This window comes from Genypterus blacodes, unplaced genomic scaffold (assembly GCF_046128005.1).
Source record: "Genypterus blacodes isolate CSIRO-AG114 ecotype Tasmania unplaced genomic scaffold, CSIRO-AGI_Gbla_v1 ptg000374l_1, whole genome shotgun sequence".
Taxonomy (NCBI): Eukaryota; Metazoa; Chordata; class Actinopteri; order Ophidiiformes; family Ophidiidae; genus Genypterus; species Genypterus blacodes.
This window is the reverse complement of record NW_027467156.1, coordinates 27,395-50,793: the sequence shown is the minus strand read 5'-3', so window position 1 is coordinate 50,793 and position 23,399 is coordinate 27,395. Positions and strand designations below refer to the sequence as shown.

The 23,399-nt window shown below is 51.6% G+C and overlaps 1 protein-coding gene across 4 annotated transcripts in view; it reads right to left on the bottom strand.

The window, feature by feature from the left end:
- Window positions 1–412: 412 nt before the first annotated feature.
- The window catches only part of LOC142989126 (arginine-glutamic acid dipeptide repeats protein-like), a 37,343-nt gene continuing 14,356 nt past the window's right edge, over window positions 413–23,399 (bottom strand). For 2 of the 4 annotated variants that reach the window (XM_076138540.1, XM_076138542.1), the window contains 12 exons: window positions 18,324–18,404; window positions 8,726–8,888; window positions 8,486–8,578; window positions 7,377–7,576; window positions 7,073–7,234; window positions 6,865–6,978; window positions 5,379–6,757; window positions 4,477–4,699; window positions 3,676–4,393; window positions 3,164–3,331; window positions 2,804–3,077; window positions 413–2,633 (listed from right to left, as the gene is read on the bottom strand). In XM_076138540.1, coding sequence (XP_075994655.1) covers window positions 2,821–3,077; window positions 3,164–3,331; window positions 3,676–4,393; window positions 4,477–4,699; window positions 5,379–6,757; window positions 6,865–6,978; window positions 7,073–7,234; window positions 7,377–7,576; window positions 8,486–8,578; window positions 8,726–8,888; window positions 18,324–18,404 — 3,558 coding nt within the window. In that variant the 3' untranslated portion in view covers window positions 413–2,633; window positions 2,804–2,820. The remainder of the gene's footprint in view (window positions 2,634–2,803; window positions 3,078–3,163; window positions 3,332–3,675; window positions 4,394–4,476; window positions 4,700–5,378; window positions 6,758–6,864; window positions 6,979–7,072; window positions 7,235–7,376; window positions 7,577–8,485; window positions 8,579–8,725; window positions 8,889–18,323; window positions 18,405–23,399) is intronic. The other 2 variants (XM_076138541.1, XM_076138543.1) reach the window with 1 other exon arrangement.

The following is a 23,399-nucleotide window of genomic DNA, read 5'->3' as shown; positions in this document are numbered from 1 at the left end:
CCCTCGGGATAATAAAATTTCATTTTATCTTATCGCTTACGTCTTTGCACTGCTCACTACCGTCTCTAGCGTTCCATGCGGGTATTACACCATGCAGTCGCAACGCTTTACCTTTTGAGGACACGGACACACAAAGACGCAACAACCGCCGCAAAACTTACACAATATCACAATTATGTACAAGCATCACATGTATGTACAAGTGTGGACAGGAAAAAGCATGTATGTCACGATTTAAATGGTTAGGTGGCAGTAATCAGCGGAGTACGGAAGCCTCAGAGGGGTAAAACACTCACCGGTCACCGGGCGAATGTTGATGACGGAATTGGGTCAAAGCGGAAGATAAAGAAATCAAAAATGTTACAGAAACAAATGTATTTCATACAAATCAAAATAATAATGGACTCGTGTGTTGTGGTGTAACTTAGTTGTTTATTTTAATTCCACAAATTTTTCAAAAAAATTACAAAATACTCAAATGGAGAACACAGGACTCACAAATTTTCTTATTATTTCTACTTTTTGTTTACATTGTGTCATCCCATGGCAACTACTAATATATACAATAAGCTTCAAGATACCAGTATATATATAAATCTTAGCAGTCAGAATTTACATTCTGCTATTGCCGCTTTGAAACAAGAAGCTAAACCATTGACAACACTTAACATCAAAGGTTTTTGGAGACACAAAAGAGGGAGTAAAAGGCGAGGGAACGTCAGGAAACAAGGCCAAGGAGGATGAGGAGTACATCAGAAGAGAGGCGGGAATCGGTAGAAGATGGAAAGACGGAGTGACGAGTTCTTAAAAGACTTTTTTTGCCCCCAATTGGTAAAAGGGTTTTCATGATGGTTTGGACAATGTTTCCAAGCTTTCCTATGGTTGTGGTCGATTATAGTGCTCCAAAGGAAGATATGGTCACTTTCAAAAATGCAAGTGCAGTTTCTTTATTTTGGTTGAAAGTAAAGGAAACAAACAGCCACAGTTTCTAAGTATCCATGACAGTCAAACAGTCTTAGTGCATGTAACAAATACACAACTCATATATCAGGGCTGCAGAAACAGCAACAATGACCAAAATAAAAAGAGAAAGAAAGAAAAGAAGCAAAGTGGGGCTCATGTGCACTTGTACGACAGGTGGCACGTGAAACACACTTCTGCTGAGGGCCAGGATGCAGTGTGTGTGTGTGTCCCAGGAACCAAGGCAAAGCAAAACATTGTGATGGGAAACACACACTTTCACACACACACACACACACGCCAAACATGGGCCCTCCTCCGCCTCCTGGTGTCAGCAGCCCCCCTGCCCCCCCGGAGTCACAGTGATTATTATTACAGCCTGGTTGGAGGATGACTTGATGGGATCTGAACCCTGCGACACACACGGACAACTAGACCAGGTAAAAAAAAAAAAAAAAAAACAGAATAAAAGAAGGGGGGGAGGGGGACGACACCACAACACGTCTGGCTCCGACTCTCCACCTTCAACACGTTCAAACAATCCCGTCAGGGTCCTGTTAAGAGTTTACAAATTAAAAACCAGGTCCTGTAAATGGGCGATTAAAACCTCTGGAGGCCGCTTCACGTTTGTCCCGTTCATCCAAACATGATCCTGGTGTCCGAATTGTAAAAACCAAAGTTAAAATCACTCATAAAAAAAGTCCTGAAGCGTTTCTTCGTCTTCTTCTTCATGGTGTGTTGACTTTAAATACTGATTCAAACCTAATCGTGTGGAACTCAAAGATACTTTCAGTGCAAACGTTTTCTTAAGCCTCTGCGACGGCCGCGTTGCGTGCGTGCGTGCGTGTGTGTGTGAGCCGCCGTCGTCAAGTGTTTCAAATCATGTCACGCAGGGCGCTGGCACATGGGGGCGATCTGCGGTGTGGGGTGAAGGTGTGTGTGTGTGTGTGTGTGTGATGGAGAGGGCGTGACGGGTTTATGCTTTTCACGTAGAAATCTTACACAGTGATGTCAGAGGAACGTCACACCTGAACGGCGACTCTCAGCTCATTAATGCCACGGTGCTCTCCCCTCTGAAACAAAGGGATAATGCTGCAAAACAAACAGACCACTTAGTTTGGAGTCCACACCTAGTAATAATAATAATTATAATAATAATTATATGTTTATATATACTATTTACAGACTCAAAAACGCCATGCTGTAGCTTTTCGTAAAATTATGAAAAACCTCCAACAATGTATTAAAATAAATGTTGAGTTTAAGATAGCACTTTGTTATGTTTGGAGAAACGGCCCGACCGGTCTTCTTGTCTTTTTTTGTTTGATAAGCACAGTGTCTTGTTCTAGCACCTACAAAAAAATGTCAGGGAAGCTTTGTGTCATGCAGGAGTCTGGAGGACGTCGTCCCTACTGGCTATATACCAAAGGAAGTCTGGAAAAATGATAATTAAAAAATAAGTTCTTGACGGGAACAAAAAAAAAGAGAAAAAAAAATCAGGATTTTTCGGACGATCCGCTCGGCTTCTTCTGTCGAGTGTTCAGAGGGGCCTTGGCTCCGCCCCCCCGACAGACCGCTCAGTAACAACTTCCCACGTCCTGCATCTGTCCGTCCGTCAGTCCGTCCCTCCCTCGGCTGGTTACAGCTGTTTGTCGCTTTCTTTCTTCAGCCGACTGAAACACAACAAACAAACAAACAAACACACAAACCAAAGTTAATATTCAACCACTGAGGAACTGCCAGCTTCCAGTTTTTTTTTCTTTTTTTTTCTGAAGCCCCTTTTACACACACATCCATAGTACTTTTGGTAAAAAGGGACGGCGGCGTGTGTGCGTGCACGTACGAGGACGTATTTGTCCCTCAGCTGTGAGTGTGACGGGGGCAGTGGAGGAACAGTCCAGGAAGTCCTGCTCTGTTCTGTTGCTGCCTATCTGACCTGTAGTAGTCCTCCTGGCCGGGCAGTGGTCCTCCGTGCATGTGGTGATGCCCGTGGAGCCACTGCTGCTCCATGGCGAGCCTCTGGAGCTCCGCTGACTGGGCGTGCATGGCCTGCAGCTGGTGCGCTGCAGACATTTGGGGCGGCAAACCTCCCGGTAGGTCTCGTGGATACGGAGTACCTGGAGAGAGGGCGGTGAGATTTGACCCGGCGGCCTCACAGATGGACGTGTCATAGTGCTGTTAACGCAGGGGAACGGCAACTTACCGAAGACGGGGTGGCGCAGCATCTCGTGTTCATGCGGCGGCTGACCCAGCAGAGCGTTGGGGATGGCGCCGGGTGGGTAGGGGAAGCGGGCCAGGTGGGGTCCACCTGCAAGGGGGTCCACCAAGGGGTGGGCCCCCGAACCTGGAGGACACACAAGGCATTCACCACCTACTGGGTGTCAGTTAGTTGGAAGGTACAGGCAGTAAAAACACACGACATCATCACATACTGCTGTGACTAACAACACAAAGGGGAGGGATTCACTCAATTCAATGTTTCTGATTATGAAACCTCCAGACTTAGCAAGAGTTTAAAATGGAGTTTCACTTCAAAATCATCTTCAATTTCAGCCCAGAAGCTCAAACAATGTAAATATTTGCCCCAATGAGCTTTTATTTATCAATCCTTTATCATTTTAGATGTCTTACTCCTCCTGAGCATTAACCCTTCCCTCTAACTGAACATGAGCAGAGTTGAGTGGTGGTCTAGGGTGAGTAAGGGTCTGGTCTCACCTTGGTGTAGGGGGTCTTGCTGGTGCAGGTGTAGGTGTGAGTGGATGTGTGAGTGCTGGTGGTGATGCGGGGTGACGTTGAACATCTGTAGGCGGGCGATGGGGTCGTTGGCCACGGTGGCCATCCTCTCGGCGTGGAGCCTCTCGGCCGCCAGCCGCTCGGGGTAGCTCATCTCAGGCCGCAGCTGAGGCCCGGCGAGGGCCAGCCGCTCGCGCTCCAGGGGGTTCAGGCCGGGATGGAAGGAGGCGAAGGGGTGCGGGCCGGCCATGGGGGGCAGCGTGATGGCGCCGTGCCGGGCGAAGTGTTCCATGGGGTTGGTGGAGGGGTGCAGGCTGTCCAGCTCAGGGGGTTTGACCTCAAAGCCGGGCTTCATCCTCTCCCTCAGCTCCCTCTCCCGGATCTCTCGTTCCCGCATCTCCCGCTCACGCAGCTCGCGCTCCCGCATGGCCGGGTCGGCGTTGTAGAGGCCGGGCATGTGATACGCCAGCAGGGGGTCGGCCGGGTTGAGGGACACGAAGAAGGGATGGTTGCGATTTGTGGGCGACATGACGTGGGGGCGGGCGTACTCGCTGAGGGTGCGCAGGGCCGGCGTGTCGGGCCCGATGTACGGCGGCACAGCTGCGATCGTCGTAGGGGGGCCGTCGTATTGTTGGCGCATGTGGGCGGGGCCTGCCATCTGCTGCTCCACCATCCTGCCCTCATGAGAACTGGAGGCTTTCTGTGAGGAGACAAACAGCAAGTTAAGCAAAAGGAAACGTGTGAGCACCTCCTAACACTAAGGACACGTGCCGCTCCGCTCACCGCCGCTCGCTCCGCCTCCTTCTCACGCTCACGCTCCCGTTCTCGCTCTTTTTCCCGCTCCCTCTCTCTCTCCTTCTCCTCCCTGGCTTTCTGCTCCACCTCCCTCTTGGCTCTCTCCAGGGCTTCCTCCCGTTTCTTGGCCAGCTTGGACGACGCCAGCGGTGTGAAGTAGTAATCCGTCCTAGCGCAGGAGTTGTAGCCTCGATCCAGATGTTTGTAGAACCTGCAGCCGCGCCCGAGGACAAAAACACAGAAGAAGAAGAAGAAGATCACAAACAAAATCAGGAATTAAGATTCATGAATTAAGACTTCTAGCCACAATATTTGTTTAATATTTCATGCTGAGTTGCCAGATAATGCTCCATTAGATGAGAGAGAGTCTGTGTGTGTGTGTGTGTGTGTGTGTGTGTGAACTCACACTGCTTCATTATTCAAAAGGAAACAAACTCCCTCCACATTCACTTTTGCTGCTACATTGACTGTGTATTAAGAAGCTCATTGCTATTCATTGGCAGTCTGAGAGCCACTTAAGCACACACACACACACACACACACACACACTCATATTCAGACGCCTCAGTTCACCCCCATCACTGTAATTAATCTCCCTGCTCTCCATCCTCAGCCGCTGCAGCTCCGGGCTCATTGTGGCCTTGGATGCCCGTTTTCTGCTGAGGACGTTGGATTTGTTGTGTAGATCAAAGCAGTGAGACCTGCAGGCAGAGGGGCTTTGTAGTCGCAACTGTTGGAGCTAATCAACGTCCGCAGACGAGACAGACGAGTGCTGACACACACACACACACACACACACGCTGAAGCTGACGCAGGTGGAGTTTGTAGCTTGTTTACAGATTGTGTTGTATTGTTGTTTGTGTGCGTGTTGTGGTGTTGCGTGTGCGTACCGTGCGGACTGGCTGGCGTGGCTTGGCGTGTTGACCACAGTGGGCTCAGGGGAGGGGCTTCTCTGCGGGGGCGGGGGGCTCTCCGGCTCCTCCGTCTCGTCCAGAGGCTCCTCCTTGATGTGAACGGGCGGCAGCACCGGGACGCTGCAGGCCACCGAGGCAGGAAGAGGCATGGAGATGGACGAGGAGGACGCCGCCGCCGAGGAGGAGGAGGACGGCGACTGTAAGCTTGGCATCGAGTTTGATGATGAGGACGGGGGCGGGCCTGTCGGAGGTAGAATGGCGCTGAAAGGATGAGGAGGGAACGGAGGCTGCGACGGCCCGCCGGGGTGCGAGGCCGCCGAGGGGGGCGGCAGGGGGGGAGGCGGGGGAGGCTGGTGACCGGCTGACGAGGGGAGGCTCTGGGACTGGGTGAGGACCGGGGGCTGGGCGGGGGGAGGCTGGAGCTGCTGCCCCTGAGGCATCAGCTGGAGGGGAGGGGGGTGAGCTGACGGAGGATGGTGGCTGGATAAAGAGCTGAGCGGCTTGAGGGCCGGAGGCGGAGGCAAGTTGGAAGGCATCTGAGGGAACGGAGGCGCCGACGCGTGCGGCGGGTGTTTGTGAGACTGTGGGTTGGGTATCTGAGTGATGGGCGTGGTGGGCGGGGGCTTGATGTGAGGCATGGACATGGGGGCGGGGGGCAGCGGCTGCTCTCTGGGAGGCGGGCCGCCGCTCTGGGAGGACGACTGGGACTGGGAAGGAGGCGTGTGGGGCCTGGGCTGTGATTGGCTGGAGATTGGCGGCGGCGGGACCTGAGACTGCCCCACAGGGAAGACCTGGGGGGGCATGGAGTGAGGGTGGGGCATGTGGGAGGGGCCGGCCTGCAGCGGATGCGGCATGGGAGGCAAAGGCCCGTGATGCGAGCTGGGTAATGACTGAGGTGGGCCTGGGGGCGGAGCCTGAGTCATAGGCGAGTGTGGAGAGGGAAGCCTCTGTGGGTGCAGGGAGGCTCCCGATTGGATGAGAGACAGGGGGCTGGTCTGGGGCAGAGGCTGGGGAGGTAGAGAGACGGACGCCGCCGTGGGGGAGACCTGCGGGGGGAGGGAGGGGGCCGAGGACGCGGGGGGAGGGGGCGCCGAGGAGGCGGCGGAGGTGCCGGGCTGGCACTGGATGACGGGCGGGTGCTGGCTCTGCAGGAGCTGCTGCTGCTGAGCAGAAGAGTCCGAGTCACTCTCGTTGTCACGGGGACTGGGGATGCTGGGGGAGGAGCTCCGGTTGTCCTGGTCAATGTCCTTAGGATCGCTGCTCAGCTCCTCGTTGATGCTGCGGCCGTCGGAGCTCTCGCCTTCTCCCTCGCCCTCCCCCTCAAACTCTGAGGGCGAGTCTGGTCGACTCAGCTCCTGAGGGAGGAAGAGGAGAAGAATGATCATCATAATATTCTTTTTTAATGCACCACTGCACTTCACTGAAACACTAAACCAAGCAGAACACGGAGCGGCGTGCTTACCTGTGTCTTGGTCTTCTTGGCGATCGCCCTCTCTGGTTCCTCCGTATCCGAGGCACCCTTCTCCCTCGGCCGCTTGGCGCTCTTCATCGGTGACGGAGCTTCCTCCTTTATTTTCTGTGGGAACAAAGAAGCCGGCGTGTCAGGACACGTTTGCCTGGGACACACACACACACACACACCTGTCTGGGTCACCGCACGCTGCGTTTACCTTGCTGGGCTTCTTCATGGAGTCTGTCTTGCTGTCGGTGCTGTCTGTGCTCGCCGCGCTGGGCGAGGTGCGTCCGCTGGAGCGCAGATCCTCGTTGGTAGGCGAGGCTCGGCCATCGGGACTGGCTGTCTGCTTCTTGCGACCACTACGTAGCGTTGACATCTGTCGAACACAAACAGAGCGGACAATGACGGACAGGATACGGCTCGGAACACTTCCTGTTAACGCCCACATGTGAGACAAAGCCGGGGCCGGCTCATTACTAAACAGAGGGAAAGAAAGAAGAGCAGGAGCGTGTGCGCACCGAGCCTCGGTTCCGTCGGGTCCTCATGCTATGCTTCCCGCTGAGTCCATCGTCTTCCTCTTTGACAGGTTTGAACATAAATGGCGGCGGGTCCACGGGCTTCTCGATGGGGGGCAGCTCGCCGTATTTCTTGAAGTGTATGCGGCAGTCTGTGCACAGCAAGATGTTCTCCCGGCCCCCGTGGTGCCAATCCTTGGAGGCTGAGGAAAGACATTTACAGTTGTGAAATTACACTCAAGGGCAAGGAAGACAAAGAAATGATGTCACCGCCACAGTAAAGGGGCGGAGACAGAGAGAGACGGCGTTAACATCTGATGTGAGCCTGACTTTCGAGGAAATTTGCATCCAAACTAGGTCATTTGTTTTTGTAAGATGGAATATTCTGGAGACTTTACAGATCTATAGAGCTGTGAGTGGATCTATGGTTGTTGTCTCTTTGGGTAGCGTTACTTCAGTCTCTACACAGGAAGTCAAACCCGTCCTGATGGAAGAGTAAACATCTCCAGAATGATCCAACAAACAACAACAAACTAAGATCTGTGACTAAATCTGGATGTAAATCTCCTGGGACTCATAACATTTGTTAAATTCACCAACGTCTCACTTTAACTAACAGTATAAAGTCAACATCTGTGTGTGTGTGTGTGTATGATCCTTCATGCCTGAGCTGCTGTGTATCAGCAGACTTTGACTCATCCTTCACTCTCTACAGCCTCCATGCTAATTTGTGTTGTGTTTGGGTTTAACTCTACAAAGGCAAAGTTATTAGGCGCCCATGTTAGGGTGTCATCAGCCTGGCAGTGGGAGGCAGCTGTGTGTGTGTGTGTGTGTGTGTGTGTGTGTGTGTGTGTGTGTGGAGACAGAGCAGGATAATGAGGCGGAGAGAGAGAGAGGGGGAGAGAGAGAGAGAGAGAGAGAGACAGCTGTGGGCTCCTGTCTGATTTGATCAAATTAGTCCTGACATCCTCTGATGCCCGTCTGTCACACGGCGCTGTGTTGTGCAGCCTCACGCTGATCTCAACCCGTGATAGGAATAGCCATGCATGTCAATATGATAAGTGTGTGTGTGTGTGTGTGTGTGTGTGTGAGAGTGGCTTAAAGTGTCTTACTGGTGGTGAAGCAGTGGCGGCAGGCGTAGCCCTTCAGCTCCTGTTCGCTGTCTTCACTGTCAAAGTCATCTTCACTGGCTGAGCTGAGGTCCACTGTGAGAGGCCAAACAGAAGAGAACAGAACAGAACAGGTGACTCACATCGCTCAGACCAGCAAGGGCCGCCGCCCACGCAGCCGCCGGGAATGTTTCCAGCGGCGTTCCTGTCCCGCGTGCCAACGGAGGGGTCGGGTGTACTTACAGAACTCGCTGGAGGGCGGGCGGGAGGGAGTGTTGACAGGAGTGGAGGCCGTCCGCGTCTTGATGCGGCGGAAGACGGGCTGGCGGCGGTGTCGGCGGTGGGCTCGACAACTGGCCGCCTCGGGGGTCTTCTTCCAATAGTAGTAGAAGGTAATGAGTTCTCCCTGTAAGGAAACATCACAGGAACGATCTTAAGAAATGGAATCAAAACATCTATTTACAAAAACAACTTCTCTGAGGTGAAACTGAGTCAAACACAGCGTTCACGAGGAGCCACGACAAGCAGAGGAGCACGGAGCGGCCCGGTCCGCTCCGGGTTTTGCAGCGTGCCGGGCTTGTTTGTGCGGCGGCCCTGTCTGTCCCTGGATTAGGAGGGGAGGCTCAGTGAATGCAGGGATATTAGGATCAGTGCAGCGGTGGCTGCCTGGGTGGCAGCGCTTGAATGGGAACAAAAGAACGTGTCAGGCAGAGCTTTGGCGCTACAAATAGGGAGTGAAATGGCTCCTCGCCCCTTCACTGGAAGAGTCAATTGAACTTTAATCAAACATTTCGGAGGGGCGCGCTCGCCAGCGGGGCCGGGCGGATAAATCCGGCGCACAAAAGGGCGCCGGGAAATCAATACCCGACTGAAACATTAACACATGCAATCATGGATCAGACGGCACTTTGCTGAGGCAGACGGAGCAAATTAGCTTCTGCTGCTGGAGACGCATCAGGGCTGAGACCTGGGGACAGGAGGAGGGGACGATCAGGCCGCTTCCTGTCCGGTCCTCCCTCAGCCTGGAACATCACTCGTTCAACCGGATCTATAACCGACTCGTGACCCTGTGTGTGTGTGTGTGTTATTGTTGGTTGAGCAGTAAGTCACCTGTAATCTCTAAAGCCCAGAGGACACTCATCCACTGTCTCAGCTCTGTTAAACTGCTGTTCAACAAAGCTTCCCGGGGTTTAATGGCTATCGATCGCTTTGCTTCCCCGCCTCAGCTGAGAAAGTTGACATAAATTAGTCAGAGCGCCGCTCTCTAAAATGCATTAACGGCTTTTCAGCTGCGGCTTAACAACTTTCAGGGAGAATAACACAAAACAAACGGCAGCGGGAAAGGTTTGGATCGAGTGAAGGAGAAGCTAAAGAAGCTTTGATCACACAGAGGAGAGAAACAGAGACGCCAACCAGGAAGCAAAGAGAAATAGTGTGAAGATGTACAAGAAAAGTGTGTCCATGACGACTGACTGGCAGAAAGAGCTCAACTAAGAAGATGGAGCTCCGAGGCTGAGACTTCATCTTATCGGGCAAAGCGGCGTTAGAAACATTTAGCGAGGCCACACGAGGCTCAACCCTCTCCCATTAAGGGTTAATTAAGGTTCTGCGTTGCGGTGAAGCCGTCCAGAGTCTGAACCTTCTGCAGCTGTGCACATCTGGAGCCGTGGGCTGGGCTCCACATGCGCAGACGACTCAGGCCGAGACAAATAAAACACGACAGCCAAGAGGGAACCGTGCACCTTCCACCCGCACGGCAGTGTTTACAGGACTCCAAGTATCCTTTAAAAACAATTCCTCGGGCGTTTCCCCTTCGGAGTGCCAGAACAGAACAGCCAGTGCTCTTCATGTTACCTAAAAGCTGGAGCGCGTTCCAGCGCTCGGCCCCTTTCTGCTCTCTCTCTACTCGTCTCCTTCCCTCTCCGGGCCGGTCGGCCGGTGGGGAAGGGCGCAGGTGCTAACTGAGGGAAGGCAGGCGTCCTGATGGGAAACCTAATTGAAATGCGCGGATCAAAAGTGTGGAGTGTTGCCGGCGCTGGGCTGGGCTCGGTGTTTAATGACTGTTTCTCAGCGGCGCCTCCTCTCCGCCTCCTCGCTGCAGGCTGACAACTACACGGCTCCCCCCGACAACAGCTTGGCAGACACAGGGAAAGGTCACCCTGCCTCTCCATCACTTACACTGTGTCAAGTAGCATTACATTAGGCAGGGGCTAATGAAAACATTAACTCCTGCTTTTTGAATGGGAGTTAGCAGGTGCACTGATGAGCTGCAGGCCCGGCGTGAAGATGATGGAGAAGCACTTGCTAAAGAAAATGTGCTGGGAAAAGTTAAACTAGCAATTAAACATAGATATTAGATGTTTAATATTTATCTGCAGAGACCAGGATAGTCATCTTTATTATAGAGTTATAGAGGAGATGAAGAGCAGGAGCCGGGCTGCATCAGAGCTCTGACAGGAGAGCTGCTGAGATGTTCCTGACTCTGCTGTGGTTGAGGGAAGCTTGCCGCTGTCAATTAGTGTCAAAGGTGGACAGACAGCTCGTCAAATGCGGTTCCTTTGAAGCCGCGGGCATTTAAATGTGATTTAAAACTCCAATTACATCCTTTTTCTTCCTTCAGATGTCAGGTTTGCGCCTGAATGTGGCACAAAGCAGAATGTTCTTTACTCTGAGGAGCAGATCAATGTATTCAGACAGGAGAACATCTGAATCAGTCTCTCTCCTCATACACACCATGAATACTTGGAGAATGAAGGATTCTTATTGCTTCCCTGCATCTTGACAGCTAAATCACATTATTGCCTTTAATGGCATTGAGCACAAACACATCTGCATGTAAAGTTCCTTAATAAATGTTTTTACCCACTGAGCTTTTGTCACAATAACAAAGCTTCACCATAACGGAGCCACTTCTCATTAAAGAGACAAACTGAGCTCATGAAGCTGTAACAGAGAACAAACGCTGCTATCTGCTTTGAAAAATACTTCACTGAAAAACTCAAAGTTCCGGCCCGGGCGCCATCATTTTCCCCTGCACAGTAAATCAGTGCAGAGCGGTACAGAGTGTGCTGCTGCTGCGCCACAGAACATGAGATAGTGACAACATAAGCTCGGTATTATGAGGCCTTTAGAACGCTTCCATCTGCAGGAGCTTTCTGCCCGCTGGATTAGTCGACAGTGGAAGAGCTTACGCTCCTATCACCACACTCAGGGCTTCCAGGCCGGGTTATTGCCACTTAATGTGCTGGTCTTCATACAGAACCAGGCTGTGAGGAGTGTGTGTGTGTGTGTGGTATATGAGGAAGCACAGAAATGTTGCTTCAACTTAGCCTCAGGTCAGGATTGGAAAACATCATAAAGTGTTACAGTGAGGCAGAGGAGAGTTAGCAAACATTAACCCACAGAATCTAAACGCACAATAACAAAGATGACCCTCAGGTTAACTTCCTCTGTCTCTGAACATCACTGATTTATATTACAGGAAGATTTCTACAATTCCTAAGGCTTTTAACTCTCATCTTCTTATTTCACTCCTTGTACTCTGAGTCGGCTAAAATCTGCACCCTGTGTTCACTATGGAGGCCGGGTGGGAGTGCGGGCTGAGGCTGAGTGGGAGTGCAGGCTGAGACTGAGTGGGTGTACAGGCTGAGGCTGAGTGCTGGCTGAGACTGAGTGCTAGCTTAGGCTGAGTGGGAGTGTTGGCTGAGTCTGAGTGGCTATACAGGCTGAGGCTGAGTGGGAGTGCTGGCTGAGGCTGAGTGGGCTGAGACTGAGTGGGAGTGCTGGCTGAGGCTGAGCGAGCTGAGACTGAGTGGGAGTATTGGCTGAGGCTGAGCGGGCTGAGACTGAGTGAGTGTGCTCGCTGAGGCTGAGCGAGCTGAGACTGAGTGGGTGTGCTGGCTGAGGCTGAGCGAGCTGAGACTGAGTGGGAGTGCTGGCTGAGGCTGAGCGGGCTGAGACTGAGTGGGAGTGTGAGAGCCTTCAGTCGGCTCAGCGGCCCTGTGTGCTCGGGCCGGGCTGAGGGGCTAAACTGGTGTATTTACACACTCATCCCCGCTCAGGCTCGGCCTGAACAGATGGTTTGTGTTTTTCCTGGCAGATTTGTGACGGAGCCACAAAAGGCCCCTGCTTTGACACAGAGCCAAACGGTTAAGGCCGTTACTGGCAGGAGCCGGGGAAGGAGGAGAGAACAGGGGAGAGCCGGGCCGAGGAGGGGGAGGGAGAGTGTGGAGGAGAGCCGAGAGGAGGAATAAAGAGCCAGCAGAGGATAACAATGGAGGCTGAGCCTGGAATCTGACCACAGGCCGTACTAAAGAAATCTAACTGAAATCACTGAGCCACTGAGAGGAATTCCTCCTAAAAACTCGAGTTTAGCCGCGGCCAGAAGAGCGGAGTGAAGCAAACAGAGAGCAGAGAGCAGGGAACAAGGGAACAAGGGAACAGGGGAACGGGCGAGCATGTGAGCTCTGGGTTCTGCCGGCTGATAGTGAGTTGTGTAAACATCCATTAGCTCGGCCTGAGCACCGGCTCCTCCTGCTTCCTCCACAATCTGCAGCCTTTAGAGGGAGGGAGGGTGTGTGTGTGTGTGTCCTGATTCATTACAGTGAGGTGGAGGGGAGTGTGTTTGTGGGAGCTAAATCACAGCGGTGCTTTATGATGAACTGTAGCTGCTGCAGGCCTGGACTCTGTAATCTGCACTACCTGAGACGGCTTCAGGCCTCTAGAGTTTCACTCACTAATAACTGGACTCTTCTGTCACTCACACACTTTAAGTGCGTCTGTAAACGATAATATGGAAAAATATGATTTCTTCTTTACTATTATGTCACTTATTAAGCTTTAAGAGATGTGGGTTTGATTCAAATGAACCTCCAGCTTTCCCAGAGGATGCTGTAGGAATTACATTGTTTAAACAAAGGCTAAATTTACATCATGAGCTACATGTCTATGAAGGGCCTTGGCTGGTGGTACTCTGTGTGTGTGTGTGGTTGTGTGTGTGTTGGGCGGTTAAACAGACAGCCCTCCCTGCTGCGCGGAGCCTTTCTGCAGGAGAATGAGTGAATAAGCCGGGCTTTCACAGGTCAGGGATGCACACGCTGAAGAATCAGCACTCCTGTTTTTCCTGCTGTAAGCGCTTTTGCCAATGAAAGCAGATTGGATGGCAGCAGAGGCTTTTCTCTGCCGGAGGGGTCGATCCTGCGTGTTCTGCTGATAAGCCCGTCCCCAAGAAAACCACAACACCCGGCCCAGCAAAGAACTCAATTACACAGGGAAGCTCCCCCGTCTGCCGGCCTCATCTATTAGGGCCGGAAACAGATTTTTGTCGACACTCCGGCTCGCTAAATTGCCTGTCTGGTCTGCCAGGAGAACATCAATACATCCTGGTTGAGCTTCTATCAGCCGGCAGCCATTCGACTGCATAAACAAGACGCGTCGTTTACCAAACACGGAAGCTGTGCGGTCGTGCGCTCCTGACAGCTGTTGCCAACTGGACCCCCCGCCTGCCATCGCCGCCCCCCGCCGCCGCCACCCGGTCTGAGCCGGTCGCTGCTTTAATTAGCGTTCTGAACTAAAGCATAGCGATCGCGCTCATCCCCAAGGTTCTGGCTGCCGAGCTAAGGACATGGCAGTGAATTCAATTTGACGTTAGTACAGATTGTACCGGGGCAAACATCTGCTCTGAGGTTGTTTTCAGAGCGCCGTTCTCCTGTTGGCCATCCTGTAGATGACAGGGGCGGCCAGAGGGGGGCCGGAGGGGGGCCGAGCGCGAGTGCTCTCTACTCTGGAGAACCAGGATGCTGCAGGACGAGCGGCCCGGCTCTCCACCTCGCGCTGGATCTTAAATCGCTCGATTGAAATCGTATTAAGGGCGAAGATGTGGAAGGAAATCACAGCAGACGTTTTGCTTTTAGTTTAGAAATCTATAGTCCACTGCTGTTTGATTCAATACTCAGGTTTTAAAACCAAATATTGAATTATAATTTAAAGTATCAAAGCGTTTCTGTCGGTAGCAAAAGACAAAAGGAGAGATCTCGTTTCGGGGCTCGGCTCCACTCAGCGGCGCCCCCACCTGGCCGGCGTGCTTCAGAGATGAGGAGACTAGGAGACGAGGAGACGAGGCGACGCTCTAATGGCTTTGGTGATTTATATTTATTTATAGTCGGCAGCTGCAAATTAAAGCCTTTTAAAGGGCACAAATCATAAGAAGCTGCTGGAGCAAGACGCAAACGCAGTGACTTCACTATCCGGCTAAATTATTGTTGAATTAGACGCCGTTAACGCGGCTCCACGCCCAGCTGTGACAATCAGCCGCCGCTACGCAAACTACCTTCCCTCTAATGGCAAAGACACAAGTGTGTGTGTGTGTGTGTTGTGCTCATTTCACCATAACGAGGGAAACAACACGGGGCGTAAAACATCTCCCCTAAAATAAAACATATCTAACTTTACAAGCCTCCTCGCCTCCGACCGACCGATGAACACGTTTGTTTGCCGTCGTTCTTTACGGTCGACTCCATGAAAACTGAGACGTTACCTATAAAGAGGAGCGAGAGGCGAGAGACAACAGGAAGCGGAAAGAGAGCCTCCGGGGAGAACACACACACACACACACACACACACACACACACACACACACACACACACACACACACACACACACACACACACACACACACACACACACACACACACACACACACACACACACACACACACACACACACACACACACACACACACACACACAGTAAATGGCTCTACGTGTCTTTATGGAGTTCATTAGATTATGATTCCTCTACACTGAACGTTTCTCCTTTATGTCCTGATCCTGGTCGTGGACAGAGTGTGTGTGTGTGTGTGTGTGTGTGTCCGTCTCTAAATGCCTTCGTTCAGACTAATGTGATGTAAACAACTCACTGGTACAAATTCTATCTTGTATTTTATGACTATTTGCACATTTAAACAGCCGGAAGGGACGATTAACACTGACCGACTTTAACCCTGTAAACTCTGTGTGTTTCTATACTTTAAATATCTAATCTGTAGCTTCTGGAGCAGTGAGGTCAGAGTGCTGCGGCCAAAACACTCTGCTTAAATGTGATCTAATTTCCAACTTGTCAGCTTCTCTTCTCGGCTGTGCAGCAGACTGAGCCTCAGCTGATCTCAACCTTCTGGGCTGAGCCTGGCAGCCATGATGTTCACCATGAAACCCTGGACCGTGTATCAGTGATCTGCCGTCTCAGCACGCTGGCTTGTTAGCACGCTGCTCCATGACGTCTCTCTGGAGGGAGGAAATGGTGGCAGTGTGTCCGGCTACTGCACCACCCAACCCCCCCTTTATGTGACTTTATATAAAGCATTCCTGAGCGTTAGTCAGGCCTGGTGTGTGTGTGTGTGCCTGTGTGTGTGTGTGTTTACACAGCGCTGGGTGCTCACCCTTGGCACCGGCTATTTGAGCCTCGCTAGCGTTTCAGGAGCAGCACAGCTAGGAGGCGAACACGCTGTCCTGGCCCTCTGCAGCCCTGACATCAGCCCCGGGGCTTTGTGCTCAGCGCTCAGGCTCAGCTCTGAGCTCCCGGTGAGGAGTCGGGGACTCAGCACGGCGCCTGGTTGTAGAGTTATAGTGTGTAATATATTTGGTTGTGGGGAGATAAAGGGGGGGGAGAAGCTACGCTGTTTCCCAGAGCAGCAGAATGTAGAGGTTGTTCTGCGGCGCGTCTGAGCGACAGGATGAAGGACTGAGCGACGCCGGGAGGAAAATAAATGCACTTCTCCTCCGGGAGCGGACGCGTAGCGCCTCAGATCACCGTTACACACACACAAGCAGCTTCAATCAGACGCAGGGAGTTTATTCTTCTTCTTATTTCGCCGTGCGACATCGCAGGCTTTTCCCCGTCTCCACACACACACACACAGAGCTACAGCTCCCCCCCCCCCTCCTCCTCCTCCTCCGGTCGCCTCTACCCTCCTCCTGCTCTCCCACTCATTTTCTCCTCTTTTCATATGTTTAAAGAGCAGTTTATTTTCCATTTGCAGGGGGAGAATTAATCTTCCCCTGCTCTGTGGCGGTGGCAGGGCCCGATCCTGGAGGAGGTCCATTACCTCTGCTGCCAGGTCCACTCCCCCTCCAGGTTGAATTGCATTAATACCTCCTTTATAGCCAATCAGCCGGACGAGTCATATATTTCAAAAACCAGTAAAAAATAATTGAAGGGACTCTCTGCAAGGAAACTCTATTCATACACTTTAATCTCTTATTCAAGAGGTTCAGATTGGGTTGGAGAAGAAGAAAGGACTTGTAGAAAGTCGTCGATATTAAAGGATTCATGGCCGAAAACATGAGGAGAAGGGAGGCAGACGAGGAAACGACAAGTTGGACAAACTCCTCTGATCCTCCTGCGACGTCTGCGTCAACAGCAGGAGGAGCGAAGGAGAGGGAATAAAGCAAGACGCCGCCGCCAAGACGAGCCGCCAAGCAAGACGCTTTGATATCAACACACTGATCGGCTTTTATACTGCTGCTGTTAATGATTGTTAGGGTTTGATTTGACCTCTGTGTACCACGCAACAGACCGCACTGTTGGCTTAGCGATGATTAACACATTGACAGGCGCACACACACACACACACACACACACAAGAGGAAAGAGGTGGGAAACTTTGACAGGAGCAACATTTCCCCGCCAGAGTAAATAACAAAAACAATTACTGTAGTTCCTCTGAGCGTGACAGACGTTAACACCGCTTGTTTCCTTAATCAGAATCGATGTCAGTAACAACCAATACGCCCCAAAACAATCAGAACCTGAATCGGGGCTGATTTGTCAGCTTCATTTGACTCATTAGCTTCCTGTTGCAGACGCACAGCCTCGATCAGCGCCTCTATTCCACAAAACACATAAACATTACTGGACTGTGGCAAACATCCGTTAATGTGCTCTTATAAATCACCTGGTTGCCTCGCCGGCTCCTACAGCAGGATTACAACCGGAGCACGGCAAAGAACAGCAATAATAATTATGCTCCTCGCCGTATTTCACTGCCTGAGGGCCGGCGTCTCGTCCGTAATGTAAACTAGCGTGGAACCTGTTCTCCCTCCGAGGCTCGGGCTCTTTCATCGCAACGCTTTAAACTTTCCCCGCGCTGCAACAGGTTTGTTTACATGAGACACACTTTGGTTTTTTGAGGGTTCATCAAAAGTTTTCAATCAGATACACGCAAACAGGCCTGGTGGAGACGAGCCGGGAGCTTTAGAGGAAGTGATCTTTGGGTTTGTGACGTTCCAGCTGATGCAGGTCGCCTACGTTTCATCATCAGCGGCGTTCGGCGGTTGCAGGATCTCTCTGAGCTTCCTGTTCTTAAAGTCGAGTCTCAGCTGATTACTTTGGAGCCTCTGTCGTGAATGAAGTGCGGACGTTGAAGTGCAAACAGGAGAGATAAGTCTGGCTGCTTCGAGACGGCGAAGACGCGGTGACTCCCGTCGCATTTACACGACTCGTCTGCTACTTGTGGAGTGTGTTTGTGTGTGTGTGTGTGTGTGGGGCTAATTAGCGCTCATCCTGTCACTTGTGAGGTTTCCGGGCGTGTGTGTAGTAACGTGTCAGCCTCTCTCTCCTCACCTCAGGTAGAACAAGTGTCTTGTCACAGAGCCTGAAGGGAGATCTGATAACGTCTCCTCTTCATCAACGAGGCCTCGGCTTCACAACACGCCACGCTCCACGCGTCGCACATGTTTTACAACTTCAAGCTTCCTTCACTTACACGCTAAACACACAAGTCTCATTCCAAACACAAACGGCGGCTGGGGAAAGCAGGAAAAAATAAAAAAAGGGGGCCTTACCGTCTCTTTGTTGGGCAGCAGCTCTTTCCGGATCCTGAAGAAGTTTTTGCCGAACTGTCTCAGCCCTTTAATGAAGCGCTTCTGTAATGTTTCAAAGAGGAAGAGAGGGAGAGAGAAAGAGAAAGAGAGAAAGAGAGAGATGAGTTGGTATCTGTGGAGCTGAACTGTAACCACAGAAAGTTGTTGGTGAGGCACCGCCACAGAAAATAAAAAGCACAAACATTGTTTTCCCTCCGCTGCTCTGTGGTGAGAGAGGTTTCATGTTTATCTTCAAAGCTGCGGAGCAAACAGCCATGACAGAGAGTGACAAGAGAGAGAGAGAGAGAGAGAGAGAGACGCTCTGAAACACACTTTAGAGCTAAAAACACACGCGTCAGACCCACGGAGGGACACGGGTGGGAACCTGACGTGGAGAGAAAAGTTCAAAGTCAGAACCTGAACCTGAACTTGAGAGTCGAAACGCCAGAAAAACCGTCTGTCGAGTCTATTTCGGTCTGCACAGTTTGTCAAAGCAACAGACGGCCGCGTTTAAATGTGAATCACAGCCGGAGCTCACCGACGAGATGACAGAATTAGATACTTCACAACACAGCGCACTGATTTGGGATCTACCGTGTAAACGGAGTGAGAGCACCGAAGCCGCGGCGAGTACAATAACAAGAAGAAAAAAAATCACAACAGCACAAACAGCTCGAATAAAAACAGAAGAAGACGCAGGAAAAATGAGCTCAAACGCATTTCTGCTTCTTCTTCTCCTTTAAGAGCCACTAGCTGGGAGCCATAAAGCGGCTGAAAACATTCACAAGCAGCGAAGCAGACACACGACAGATTTACTTTCTTGTTCCAGAGGCGAGACTCGCTCCGCTTTCACGCCGAGGAACTCCGGCAAACAGCGGGGCAAAGTCCTCCGGCGGCGCGGCGCGGAGCTCCACGTCCCGGCCACAGGTAACGGAACAATTACGGGACAGATCCACAATGTCTCCGACGACACATCGTCTCGCTTTGCTCTCTCTTTTCTTTTTTTTTTTTTTTTACCAAGCAAGAAATAGCTTGTCACTCTGTGCTCCTCCACTACAAAGGGGAAGGCTTTACATGTGATCTTTCTGCTAGAGAGCCTCTGGTGCGCGGTGGGCTGGAAAACCCGGGCTGGATTCCTGCGCTCCATGCTCCGCGCCTGGCAGAGAGAAGCCCTGAGCGCGAGGAGGGAAACCCAGCCGCTGCTCGGTGTTAAGATTATACTGAAGCTCTTTAGCGCCATGACAACTACAGAGTTTCTTTATAAAAAAGAGGCAATCAAGAGACACAAAGTCAACTATCTAAGAGTGAGAGGAGGGGATGAGACAATTTAGTGTGGCGAAGAAGAAGAGGACTTGGACACGGTGGAGGAGGAGACAAGAGAGATGCAAAACCAGACACGGACTCAGCAGTGTCGCGGGAGTTAATTTTCCATGCCATGTACAGTGCGTTATGTAACCAAAGATTGTTTACATACCCAGCTTTGGTGGGGAAGAAGGAGGAGGTGTGTGTGTGTGTGTGTGTGTGTGTGTGTGTGTGTGTGTGTGTGTGTGTGTGTGTGTGTGTGTGTGTGTGTGTGTGTGTGTGTGTGTGATGCCCATTTTACAGAAGTAACACAGCTGCAAAACACAACCACCTTTGAGGGAAAAATTACAGGCGAATAAAAAAAAGAGTACACAACAACAACATGAAGGACAGGAGTGAAGCTGAGTGTCACTGCATTATGCAAACACACATCAGCCCTGGTAAACTGTAACAACAACACAGACGCTGTAATTGGAAGTAACCCAATCTAAAAGTATAAGTCTCAGTCCAAACAGACTAAACAGCGGCGGCCATGATCAGAGAGAGCGGTGACAGCTGAAGCCTGACAGCCAGTGGCATCACAGAGCAGCCACAGAGCAGCCACAGCAGCTCATTTGCATCAATCAGACCAAAGGTGTAGCGGTTGATTAGCCAGTAGATGGAGCCGTCTCCAACACCAGCGCTCCCCCCTCCTCTGACACCTATCTCCAACCACTCAAGAGGGTGAAGAGCCCACTGCATTAGCACTGTCAGTCACAACTTCCATGGCGCCACAAGTGGAACGCCACCGCAGAGAGCCGGTGGACAAACATCACAAAGCTCTAAGGACAAAGAAAAGCTAACAGACGTCTGAAATATTCTTAGGAAAAAAGGGAAAACAAAAGCCTGAGGATGCAGAAATATTGGACTAGACCCTAAAGCAGAGTGACTCCTGATAAATGATCCTAATGTCCCTGTAATCTCCAGCCGCTGTCAGGTGAGCGAGCTGCATCGTTACCTAAGGCCCGGGTTGAGGCCCGGCTACGACAAAAATCAATTAGAGCCGTCGCTGCAGCTCTTGTCCCTGTCCTAATTATGTCACCCTAATTATGTTCCCTAACTGTACTATTTACACAGCCTGTCCATCCATCTGCACCGAGGAGCTGCGTGCACACTCCCTCCCTCCCTTTCTCTCTCTCTCCTCTGCCCCCCTCCCTCCCGTTCTCTTTCTCTGGCTGGCTCCCTCTCCCTCCCTCCCCCTCCCTCCCTCCCTCCCTGCATGTCGGCTCCAGTTTAAGGCTCCATTTCAGCTGCCTGGGCTCACTGCTCTCCAGCCCAGCTAATAAATCATCCGCCAATCTGCTCCCTGAATCGCTCTGCCCCTGCTCCGATTGCTCCAGCCCTCCGTTGCTAGGCGACGCAGCGGCGGAGGAGGGGCTGAAAGGAGCCAGAGCCAGAGCCGGAGCGGGAGGGGGAGGAGGAGGCAGGGTGGAAGCGCTACCAAATGGCCAGCCGCTGTGCAGAAACAACAGGCTTCTCTCTCTCTCTCCCCCCCCCCCCCTCTCTCTCTGAGTGTTCCAGAGAGCTGGCTGGTTCCCCGCCCTGAGTTTCCCCTCTCTTTCCCTCTGTGCCTAACACTGCACTATTGTGAGGCTGGAGAGGAGAAATATAAAGGGAGGAGGAGAGTGAGAGAAAAACGGCTGAAAAGGCCATTGTTGTTTGTGCGCACTTCCTGCCCGAGCGACGATTGTTGGAAGTTGTAAAACTTGTTAAGATCCTGCAGATGTACGCACTCAGATAGCATCGTAATGATAAACAAAGACAGGCTCGCACATGGAAGATAATTCCCTCTAAATGTCATTGGGTGAAAACACTGGGGCGAGTTAAACCTTCAGCCGCGGCAAACAAAGCCACTCTCACTCAATATGGAGTCATTATGGTTGACTCGTTGTTAAAAGCTGACCTTTCCACGGCTGCAGTGTACAAACCCAGAGGGCCTGAGGACAATCAGTCAACTATCCAACACCAGAGGGGGAAACCGGTCCGTCTGATATGAAACCTCAGCTCAGACTGAGAGAGAGCGCAGCAAAAGGAAATCACAACACGTTTGAAGATGAGACGACGACGAAGACCACCAGAGCCGACAGAGCCCCCATCCTCTGCACGGTGACACCATGGAGACGGATCACAGCCTCCATTCACAAGAGCTCAGAAATAGAGAAGTGCTTAAGGAGCTGTGCCCTTTTATTAACATAACTCTGTGATCGTCTTAACCTATTAAAATATCCTCACTTAAGCCTGAAGGCCATCAAACCTGTTCTTTATATTTACTAAACAATGTAATATGAATATGAGAGCTGATATCCTGCCAGCCTTTTGGCAGGCAAACAACATCCTCTGTTTCCTTTGGGTTCCGTCGACACAAAAGGTGACAGGAAATTCCTGCACACGCCCATCCTGTCTGCTATTCAGTTACCAAACCAGCCTAAAAAGCATCGCTGGCACGCCACCATCGCACTGATAAAGCACCCTGTCCACGCCGAGCCCTTAATGCAGCGGCAAGAGCGCCCTCTACAGACGCAGCCCGCAGACTGAAGCATCACAGTTAACTTTAAACCAATGGACGAGCTCCGGCAGGGGAGAGCGGCGAGGAGCAGGGAGGCATGTTGTGTTTCATCTGCCTGTGGTGTCGTTGGGCAGGCGGCGTGTCTCCGGTCTGTGAGCTTGTGTTTCACCACTGGGGGGCCGCTGCTCTCTTCTCTTCTCTTCTCTCCTCGTCTCCCTCCCTCCCGCCTCAGAGCTGTTGGAGGCCTGCTCCAGTCATCCATCAGCTACAGACACAGCCGGAGATAAACCGCGGCACTGTGCAGATGGCAGAGGAACAGACCTCCCCGCCCCAGAGCTGCGATAGATCAGCCGCCCCTCTCTCTGACACGGCGACACACAGCCGCTGTTTATACGGCACCTCCTGTTGGCCGACGCATTATTAGCACCACTTGATGCAAATACAGCGGCGGCTTCAGGAGAGGAGAGCGTTTCATTAATCAGGTTCGCTCTCTCGTGTCCCTTTATAGCCGCGGCGAAGGCAGAAGGTACGGGCGGTGCAAAGGTATCAATCTAACAACATAACACTGTCCGCACTACTTATGCATTATGGATCACTAACAAAATGCTGATAAAGTTGATTTATGGAGGGAAACGTCACACTTTAGCTACAGAATACATTATTACTGAAAGTGTTGGCCCTCCAGGTGTTGCACTCTCTCTGGCTGCACAGAGCCTCATGTTGGGAAACCAGATCACGATAATCACCGCTCATTAAATATGGACGACAACCGCCACAGATTTAAGTGTCTGGGATCCACCGCCCGCGTTTCACAAAACTGGGAAAGCGTGCAAGCGTCTAATCGAAAACACATAACTGTGCCTCGGCCAGACAGCGGCGGCAGCGGCGGCCAGAGCTTCATCGCCTTCAGTCAGTGATGGTTGACAACAGGGTTTGATCCTCGGTGTGTCGGACTTGAAAAGCTGAAGCTGACGTCGCCTTTTGCATAAACATCAGTAAAGTACTCAGCGTTGCATCGTTATTAGACTTTTGCAAAGCAGCAGCGGGCTGGATAACGGATCAATAGCAGCAACGACTGATCTCTTCTTCCTTTTTAAAAGTGCCGTTTCCTCCCTCAGACTGGTGTAAAAATCAAGAGTAGTGGGAAGTGAGTTTTCTGCATCGATTTTGGCATAAACAAGCACATAAAAATGTAATGTGGCCGCTTTGTC